This window comes from Anarrhichthys ocellatus, unplaced genomic scaffold (genome assembly GCF_004355925.1).
Source record: "Anarrhichthys ocellatus isolate YVR2014 unplaced genomic scaffold, GSC_Weel_1.0 scaffold115, whole genome shotgun sequence".
In the NCBI taxonomy this organism is placed as follows: domain Eukaryota; kingdom Metazoa; phylum Chordata; class Actinopteri; order Perciformes; family Anarhichadidae; genus Anarrhichthys; species Anarrhichthys ocellatus.
Window position 1 is genome coordinate 615,496 of NW_022280145.1, and position 10,898 is coordinate 626,393.

The 10,898-nt window shown below is 45.9% G+C and overlaps 1 protein-coding gene across 1 annotated transcript in view; it reads left to right on the plus strand.

Moving 5' to 3' along the window:
• The window catches only part of LOC116399542 (rho GTPase-activating protein 12-like), a 14,893-nt gene extending 13,150 nt beyond the window's left edge, over positions 1 to 1,743 (plus strand). Inside the window, exon 16 of the mRNA XM_031876762.1 lies at positions 191 to 1,743. Within this exon, the coding sequence (XP_031732622.1) occupies positions 191 to 365 (175 nt within the window). The 3' untranslated portion in view covers positions 366 to 1,743. The remainder of the gene's footprint in view (positions 1 to 190) is intronic.
• Positions 1,744 to 10,898: the final 9,155 nt, after the last annotated feature.

Here is a 10,898-nt window from a genome sequence, read left to right on the forward strand (position 1 = left end):
TGTGTGTGTGTGTGTGTGTGTGTGTGTGTGTGTGTGTGTGTGTGTGTCAGCGCTCCATCTCAGGCCCTAAAGATATGTGCGAGATGAAAACCTGAGTTGTCAAACAAACAAACATCACCAAAAGCCATTTGTGAGACATTCCATCTTTAAATCTCTCCATGTTCTCCCCCCTCCCCTCCCCCCCCCTCAGGGTGATTGACCACGGGGAGGCCAACCGCATGACCACCCAGAGCGTGGCCATCGTGTTCGGACCCACGCTGTTGCGGCCCGAGACCGAGACGGGCAACATCGCAGTCCACATGGTCTACCAGAACCAGATAGTGGAGCTCATACTGCTCGAGTACGAGAACATCTTCGGCAGGTAGAGGCGCCGGCTCACGACAGGATGCCGGGCTCCCCCCCCCCCTCCCCCATCCCCCTCCCCCTTCCTTTTCTTTGACTGAACTGAACATTGCTGTGGACCAAGCACATGGAAGAAAACAAAATCCAATTTACCTTCATTAACAGTTTATGAAAAAGTGTTGCACTTACAGAGGAGAAGAATAAAGAAAAAGATTATAAAAAGGTGTACAGATTTCACCCGCTCCTCCAGTGCCCATCCTCTGCTGCGAGTAGCGGGGCCGGACACACATGGACAGTGTTTGAGAGTGATGGCGTGGTGATGCGTGTACGTCCGTGTGATGTGCTGGATTCCAGTATTCAGGTGTTTGTTTCTTTCCCACATACACTGGATCCCTGTGGCCAGTAATTGGAACGGTGGTAACCTGTGGGGGGGGGGGGTAGGTGTGTGACATTAATAGCCAAACCGGCGACCTAATCACCTCGCTGAAGGAGTGAGCAGAATCTGAACTGGATCAGGTTTTTCTGTGTTTTTTGTCCGTGATGTGGTTTCAGATCAGCTGGAACAAAAACTAAAAACCAGTGTTACGTTAACATACTCCCATCCTGGCACTTGGATCAACTTGAGTTACAGACCGTGTCCCCCGAACTTACCTTAGCGACACCATCACACACCCCTTCCTCCTTTCACGCCCACTTTCCCCTTCCAACCAGTGTTAACCATTAACCCTGTGACCTGAGGACTTGAACGACAGAGGACCAATCGTCTGTCTGTCTGTCTGTCTGAGTGAATTAACCTAAGTGGAGCAAACCTGAGCAGAAGCATCTTTGTCTGCTTACTTTGTACAAACTGTGTGTCGTGTCGTCTTACGTGCTGTGGTGAGGTTTCCGTTAAAGCTGCCTGGGGGGGGGGGGGAGATGCTCCTTCATCTCAGAGCTCCTGGTGTTACTGGAAACCCTCAAAGTGGATTTCTTGGGACTGTAGCGCTGCCACGTTCTACATGAATTTGTCTCCGCCCGTTGGCTTGACGCCCCTTCTCTTCCTCACCCGAGCTGATATTAAAGTATTCAGAAGGAGGAGCAGTACGGAGGACGTGTGGGAGCCTTTAAGAAACCCGTTCAGAAGCTTATGTACAGTGACAGTGACAGAAACTAGTTGTCCAAATGTGTTATAGTGACTGAGGTATGTATGCATTGATGGTGAACTAGTGAAAGATGATTTGTAAATTTGAAGTGCAACATGACACAGGTGAAGAAAAAACACAAAACAAAGATGTGAGCGAATGTTCCTGTCCTCTGGAGGTGTGTCTGGAGTGTTTGCATGGTCCGCTACATTCTGAATATCATTTTCAGGCTAACTGCTGTTTGTGAAACTGCTATGTCTAATAAAAGAGACAAACTAAATGTTTGGGACCCTGAAGTGTGACTTCTCTGTTAAACGTGGAGCTAAGCGGTGGCGGGCGAGCGGAGGCGATAAAGAGAGAGAGAGGGGAGTCTGCTGTTTAACCTTCAATCAACTAAAGCTTCACCTTTCCCTCACATTTAATTACTGAATTGAATTAATCTACTCGATGCCGATATCCTGCTTATTGAATTGAGTGATTAAGCTTTCACGTCTCAATCAATTATATTCCTACCTGTTAATTATGAAATGAGCCGCAGTATATTTCAGCCTCTCCGCTCCGCTTCCATTAATCTCATTCCTCCGTTCTTTGAAGGCATTTTTTGTCATTACTCCGCGGGTCAGACCGGCTGCAGACCTGAAGGCTGTGGATTAATTGATGTCTAATTAGGTAATTGCCACGGTGCCAGTTTTGATTAAGAAGCGCGAGGCGGAGTGAGTGCTGAGCAGAGCTGCAGGCTGCACTTAGAGAAAGCCTCCATTTGGTTTCTTGTGTGTTCTACACTGCAGCGTGTGTTTGTGTGTTGGGATATCTGCTTTAGCATCTCCTAGCATATGGAGAGTGACGGTCGAATGATAGGAATAAAGGCTGACAGGACAACGTTAGACATTTTTAACGGATTTAGTCAAATGTATGGAACACAAGTTCAGTATTATAAGATAGTGGGTCAAAATGTTCCTTAAGTCAATATGAGGAGAGTCAACATTTTGAGTCCTAAGCCTAAATAGTTATAGGTGGAAAGTTTGATCCTTAAATACACATCTTCACCAAAAGAACTGGAAATGTACTCCGTCAAACCTGAACCCTCGCAGAACTAAGACATGTTAGACCCAGACCCGATCAGCACACGTTTCACAGCTGATTGCTATTAGCAAATTAACAAAAGCCAAACTTTGTGTCTCTCCTGATGTAACGTAGGCAGCCTTCTCCCCTGTGCCTGGCCGTGACGCATATAATCCATCCTCTGCCAAAAAAGTTGGTAAAATACATCCAGGTTTTCTGTCAGAGCAGCTGATTGGAGCCGCGTGGTTAATCCTCGTGTTATTTCAGCTTAAATGTTAAACTTGCTGTTTCGTGGCAGATGACAAACGCTTCTCATTTAGAATCAGCTGTGCAGTTTTGAATAGAACGGCACCCTAATGAACCATGAACTGTGGATCTGAACCCGTGAACACCTCGACCCTCCAAGTCAAACCAATAACACCAAGAACACCAAGAACATCAAGAACACCAAGAACATCGAGAACACTGAGAACATCAATAGTGATGCTGAGAGAAGCTGAAATAGTTTTTCAGAGTTTTGATTATTGTCGTATTGTCTATAATTTTGACGAACCTTCCATCTCATAATTGAATCATTTGTCATTTTGATTTAACGCCATTGTTTTGACTTCGTTTTTCTGAATTTTGACCTTTTTATGTCCTGGATTATGAAGTTATATCGGTTAGTTAGTTACGAGTTGTTGCTCCTTCAAACAAACCAATCAGACCAAACTAATAAAACTCACAACTGAACTCAGAAAATCAAACGTTTGACTTGGTATCATTTTCATTTACCGCAAGTATATTACTTTCTTTATCGCTAGCTTCATATTGGTCAGGGTTTTGACTTGTTATCTCATAATTCTAAATCCTGGATACATTTGACCTGATGAATAACTACCGGTGTGTGAAAGGTGCCGGATCCTTTGGCTTCTCAACAATGAAGGGTTTTCCATTGAACACACTCAAGATTTTTGACATGTAGTCATCATAATGTTGACTAAGTAGCTCACAGTATTCCCCTCTCATGAGTATTTTGCTTTCGTCATACCTAACCTTTCAACCCTTTTCTTGGTATTAGTAGGCTTCCATAGGTTCTCTGAGATCCAGGAAGTCTTCATCCAATCCCCAGGTTTGATTCATGTGTATTTACCACCACATGTGCCCTCCACAACCATTACTCTTTGAAGTCACACTCAACCCCCTCCATTCTCTTGCCTACGTGTTAATTTACAGCAACAGGTTTGACTATCAGGCTGAACCTCAGCCCGGCTCTGTTCTGACAGGACGGACCACCTTGGATTCAACAAACTTGTCGGAGGTAGGCAGCACTGAATCATGTGCCCCGTTGGAAACCACAGGCCGTTAAAATTGAGACGCAGAGAGGAGGGCCCCTAGTATTTCCAAATGAGAAAACAATTAGATCATTTCTATAATTCATGGGTGCGACCACAGCTCGGGCCCGGCGAGGCTCTGAGTGTTTGAAGTGCTCCATATGCTCACGGTGGTTTCCAGGCCTGATCTGCTCAGTGCTGGCCCGGCCTGCTCCGTGGAGGCTGAGGTGTGGGCAGGTAATGTGAACAAGCCATTATGGAGCATAAAAGATGTATGGGTCTTCAGTGCTTCCCCCCCTGCTTTATTTGCAGGTGGGCTGTCTGCAAAGTGGCTGGAAGGGGAACAAAATGGTTGGAGGTTTTTGCCACTCCGGTAAAGACCCCGTACTTTACCTGCTGCTTTTTACTCCTAGCTCAGTGAGCACATGGCTGCTCATCCCAGAGGTGGTGCTAATAGTTTGTGATTATGAAACGGTTATAGTGCAGAGCTGGCGTTTTGGAAGACTCAAACCAGCTTGTTAGTAGTTACAGAGCAACATTAGCCGTCATTTGGAGTCAACTCCTGTGAAAAAGGTCTGCCTCTTTAGCTGCTAAATGCTCCACTATGTTCACCAGCTAGTGTCTCACTTTGTAAGTTATCTCTGCTGTTTCATGCTGAGCAGATAGGACACAGTCAGTTTATCAGAGATTTGTTTTGGCCGCGGCTGCAAACAAGGTTTATAAGAGTGGTGAGACTGAACCAAAAGGTTGTATCCCCCAAAACAATGAGCCAAAAGATGGTAAAACACTCAGTGACGCGAAAGGGAACGTACCTTTCACATTATACGTTGTCATTTTCGCCATTGTTAATATAAAGCATTGATTAGAGCAGCTTTAAACAGATCAAGTTTCACTGTTTACATTTTCACAAAGAGACGGTACAACCCGACGATGACAAATGATCTAGTATTTGTCTGAGATGCTAACAAAGCCTTTGTGTTGTGGGAGAGGCTACATGTGATGTTTCATTTGACACATTAACAGCACAACATACAGTTTTTAACACCCAGAGCATCTGTGGATGCCCCCACCCAACCTCCAATCCAAACAAACTGTTGTAAGGCCTTTTGTTACACCGCCGCTACCTTCTGGTCTTGGTCTCCGATGGCGACTGGGCCCCACCGTGAACCTCATTGGCTTAGCCGGCTGATGTGCCATCAACCTGTAGGCAACAGATGCAGAGAGGGCCTTCGCTGATTGTGTGTGTGAGAGTCGACTGGTTACGATCCATGCACGCTGTTCTGTGCAGCAAGAGCGTTTCAGCAACCTTGGAAGGGCCTTTCACCAAAATACAATCAAGTCATATTTTTTCAGCCATGTAGGGTGGTTTTGGTTCCCCCTATGAACAATGCTGACGTATTACTCCACGCCCCGAGCTCATATCACAGGTTGTCCGTCAAAAATTCAAGCTCTCAAGCCTAATCTGAGATAAGCATGTTGACATCATCAGAGGTATTTCCTTGCACATTAAAAAAGCTCCTCCGCTGCTTTGGAAGGCATACGACTATCCTCACAGATAAGTTCTACTCCTTGTGACGTGTAAGCTGCTCTCCTTTACATGCTTCACAAACAATGGAGGTGAATGGAATTCCAGTTGCGATTTCATTCACCTCTATTTTTGAGGTTAAAGTAGAAATCTCAGTCACGCATCTCAAAACTTTGGACACAAAACCAGAACTATCTCGTGTCTGCACACCATTCGAGGTGTATACTCTTTATTCGTTTGTGTGAACTGCTCCGTTCAGGCTAACCGTAACAATTGAGTGCTAGTGTGCTACTCATGCTAACATGATGGTAAGATTCAGGGTAATGAAGCTGTTTCTGCAAACACACTTTCCTACACTCTCCTCTCCGCATGATCAAAGACGGCATGAGCACTTACGAGCCTAAAGTCATGCGCGAGAAGAAGAACCGGCTCCAGTTGCAAAAAATAACTCACTCGCCTGGCGCGCTTTAATTCACCGCCATCCTTTCTTTCCCCCCCAAATGTGCTGTCATAGCTGCGGTGCATGGCAGACCGGGCTCTCACAGGCACGGCAATGCTAAGTAAGCGTGTAAGTATTCCAAATGTCAGCCCGGCTCATCGTTGTTATTAATGGGCTTCAGGCGGCAGGAGTGGATCATTTTCCATGGAAATTCAATGCATTTTAAATAGCAGTGGATCAACATTCCAGCCCAGGATTTACATAAGGTAATTGCAGGATGCTGGAAGTACCTTGTTGCTAGCAATGGATTTTTTTTTCTTCCCCTCCTTACCTTCAGTAATACAATCAAGTCCATTAAGTAGGCAATAAATACAAGGCAAGGCTGTATGAGCGCTCCATGACAGATAATGGCCCCTCTCCAGAATATCTATTTACCCTTGGACAGTTACAGCTGCTGTTGTAGCAGCTCTATCGTCGGAGTAGGCATCCTTTTCTTCTTCACCCGCTAAAGAAGATGTGACAACCTCAGTCCTGTGTGGTTTTGTTTCCCGCCATGATCGAGTATTGGAACGGGCTGGCGCGTTAGCAAAGGAGGGACGTGTAGGAGAAGTGAGAGACGGGGCCCGTGTTACACCTCTCCGAGGTCTACCTGCGGCAGCTGCTATGGGGGTCTGGGGAAATTAACTGTAGGCAGAGAGTGAGGGCACAAAGATAACAGTACCATGCTGAATGTATGCAGGGGGGGACTTCAATCAGCTGAACACATTTTCTTCTTTGGCTTTGTTCAACTGGTGGTTATGACATCTTTCCCCTCCAGGCTGGAATATTAACATCAAATACACTCTCTGCCTTCCCCCCCATGCAGTGGAGTGCTAGGGCCTTAGGTGGTAGTTAGCCTCTGTCGGTCTCTGACACGGCCTGCTCAACAGCTCATTGGAGAAATGGGCTGAGCTGGCTGACTGCACCAAACACACCCTCTCCCCCCAGAGGACCCTGGGATTATGTGTTGGTGGCTTGTATTTTTTTTTCGGGGAGGGGGGGCATTAAGTGATGATTACACCCAGAAAGTGCTCTGTTTATTTCTTTTGATTGAGACCGATGGAGGTACGACGTGCAGCCGGCAGTAGTTTGGAAATAAGAGCGGCAGTGAAGCGATCCTCCAGCCTGGATGGAGATGTGATGTTGAGGTTGGCCATGATAACATCTGACAGTGAGGCAGGAAGAACTAGGTGCTCTGATTAATGTGAAAGGGGGGGGCTTACCTCTCGGTCTCATTAACACGGTTGGCTCCAGAATCTGTTAGCTAACAGCGCATGTATTCCCCTGGTGGAACCTTTCTCCGCCGAGGCTGTAATTAGGACATTTCTTGCACGGCCTTTTCAACACAGCTGTCTGATTGGAGGAAAGGCCCATGCGTAATTACAGAGGCCCCGGGCCCCCGACGCTGCCAGAGGGGCGGGCACCCTAAACAAATCATAAACAAGAATTTATTTAAAAGGATCAACAGCCCCACACATGGACGTCTACGTCCGATCAGACGTTTCTCGATGGCGAGCATTTCTCAAGTCAAGAAGAAGTTTTTCTTTCCCTCGCCGCAGGTAGACCTTTTCCGAGGGAGGGCCGGACTACTTTGCCAGCTCTCTCTTAAGCTCATTGGATTTGCTCCCGTGCCAACGTCTTACTTAATTAGCCTGCACATTTTTACGGGCATAAATCGCTTTTACATCACTGCCAACGGAGCGCACCGCAAAGTGGGTCGATCATATATTATGTTGATCCTCCTTGGCGCGGTTAGAGCCATACATTACATTTGAATTTGTCGAGGAGCTGAGAGCCCCTGGCATAATTCTTCTTTGTTGTGCTGTCAGCGCTAATCTCTCCCCAGGGGTCTCGGCATCAGCTCTCTCTTTCTCTCCCGACGCTGCCCCCAGATCGGATGAGTAAAGGGACGCGGGGATTGAGGCGAGCCAGGAGGGCACCCACACATGTCTCCGTCACCCCACCGCCCCTCCCGTCACGTAAGCCTGCCTCCCACCTCCCTCACCAGCGAGCTTGGGGGCCTCAACTTGTGATTCTGCACTCACAGACTGAAGATTTCACAAACTTCGAAGCTGCACTAATCTTCACATGACACTATTTTTCTATAAACAATGGGTTAACTGAGCTCATTGTTTTGGTTTTACCTGCAACTTTAATATTTTCGTTGACTCTTACAGCTCTCATCAACCCTGTTTCTAGCAGTATCTGTTTGTACACTACATGCTCAGCACCAAACCTGTTTACCACCAACCTTTACAAAGGACCTTACTTTGCTGTACTTAAAGGGCCAGTGTGTAAGATTCAGTGGCATCTAGTGGTGAGGTTGCAGATTGCAACCCACTGATCACCTCTCCGCTCACACCTCCATTTACAAGCATGTAGAAAACTACGGTGGCCTTCAGGAAACGTAAAAACCAGGCGGCAACCGGTTCTGCCGAGTGAAGCCAATGCAGAAGTGTCTATGAGAAAATGACTCTACTTCTCTCTTGATTTATTACCTCAGTAAACATTGTAAACATGAGTTTATGGTCTCAATCTCGAGTTTCAAGTCTTCTTCAATACAGCATGATGTTCATTTAGTACATTATGGTCCATTTAGAGTCAGACAGACCATAAAGCAGGGGATGCTTTAGGGCGGGGCTACACGGTGATTGACAGGTCTCTACCACTACCAGAGTCGGATACGACGTCACTACTCAGAATTCCAAATATGGTAACTTCTGTTTATCGGTTGCGAATAAAAACAACATGGCAACGACCGTAATCCAAGATGGTAAAAATAGCAGGCTTTAAAACAGCAGTCCACAAACCAACAGGGGATGTCACGATGACTACGTCCACTTCTTCTGTACAGTCTATGGTTAAAAAAACCACTGAAGATTCTCTAACGTTTGGTTTGTCCGTTCTGGGCTCTTGTAGAAACAGGGCGGGTGCAACATGGCTAGGACCCTCTCTCTATGTAGATATACAGTAATACACACTAATGAAAACATAGTTAAGAATGCAATATTCCACTGAGACTGGATGGAGTTGATCGAAGTAGTAATAAACTTGCGCCCGGAGCTGATATGAACATAACTGGGAGGGATGTAAATGAGGTTATTTTTGCCTATGGCTCTGAGAGTGCCGTGTGGATGGGCAAGCCTGTCTGTCACGATAGTCACCGAGTCGGGGAGAACTGCAGCTGAGGGGGTTAATGACCGGTATGGCCAGTAGGCCTAGAGGATAAGGAATAAGTTAGCGGCGCGAGAGCAAGAGCAAAAGCAGGCAGCGTGCTACAACTTAGCCAAGAGCATGTTGGATACTATTAGTGTTAAAACAAAAGGAGAGCACTCCTACAACAAATTTAAATTGTCAATGAAACCTACGTTGAGGGCCCTGCAGGCAGACCAAGTGTGGAGGCTGAGGACTCCGCTGAACCGTTGAGAGTGTGGGAGTTGGACCGATGATAAAAGCCGACATTCCACGACTGTTTATATAAGGAAGGTACGTTTTGTTCGTCAGCTCACAGTGAAGGAGGGATGTAATGTTTATTTAAACGTGAACTATGATTCTCCGAAGAGGAGTCGGGAGTGCCAGCAACAGATATGGCCGCTTTAACCGGATGCAGGGGGCGTGGCTCCGGTTAAACGTGTGTGGCTGCGTTGATGAAACGGATGTCCCTTCTCTTTGGTAGAGCGGCGAGCTCTGGTGCGAGAGGAGGGCTTAGGAGGAGATGGGGGCTGTGGGGCCTACTGGACGGCAGTTGAGATGGTTGCTGCGGAGATTCGGCTTCAGTTGACCTGTTGTAGTATTATCAGCAGTCCCACACATGGACACAAACAACACATGGATTCAAACAAGCAGGATTTACAGGTGTAGCGTAACATGTGGCTTAAAACTGTTCAAAAACAACAACTACCCAACAGTTCATTTTTAATTTTTTTTTTAAATCGACCAGTTAACACATCAATAGTACCAATCAAGTGACAAATGAGAGTTAAAGGGCCCATTGTACTTTTACTTTTGATACTTAGAGCACATGATACTAATGTACTTTTGCTTCAGTAAGAGTTTAATGAAAGACTTTTAGTATTTTTACATTCTGGTGTCAGTATTTCTACTTGTAGTGAATCCGAGTACTTCTTCCACCACAGCAGACACAATGATGACCTGAACATATGGAGCATTGAGCTGTTAAACAGCAGGAGAACAAAACGGAGCTAAAAACATGTCAGTATTGGTTTCACACTCATCAGGTGGACACAAACACAAGAACTAATCAATGATCATGACTGCACGTCTACCACATCAACTTTATGAAGTGTTAATATATCAAAGTTGTGTTTACAACTTGTGCTTCCCCTGTGAAGTCTAAAATAAATGCAGTATTGTAAAAAAGCTTCTGCTGATTTACAATTTCAAATTACAATTTAGGCAGTAAACAAAGAGATTTAAAACGTCATAATAATACTTCATTTTTTTTTTTCCAAGATCTTCTTGGAGCCATGTCAACGTTTTCATTTTTCTTCCAGCTGTGAGTACTTCCTTTATGTCCTTTGTGCACTAATGTGGAACAATACAGTCCCATCAACAGCTCATTCAAATACCAGGCAAGTTCAGTGTGCCTGCTGTCGTTGACTCCTTTATCCACCGTACTTTCTACATGATCAGGGACTTTTGCTTCTGTCTTTTATATACATTTTTTACATTTGAATGTATTTTTGTCCGTGAATACGCATCTGTAACCCCAACCAAACCAGGAGTTTCCTTCACATGAAGAGCCTTCTGATATACCTTGAGAGTGTCTCCTTGTCCAGCAGTAACTCTGTCTCCCTGCTGTGTCCCTCCTCTCCCACTAGGGTGTAGTGAAGAACACGGATTCACCCTCCTCTCTGCGACCCAGATGCATACCTGCTCCAGGCTGCGCTGTTCATTCTCCTTAGATTAACATCCCCAAACGTCCACCCTCCTCCTCCTCCTCCTCTCCCACCTCCACACAGTGAAGGGAAACAACTAGAGACACTTGGCTCTTCAGCAGATGTTAAATCTGCTCTGACTGAGCTTGTACACACACA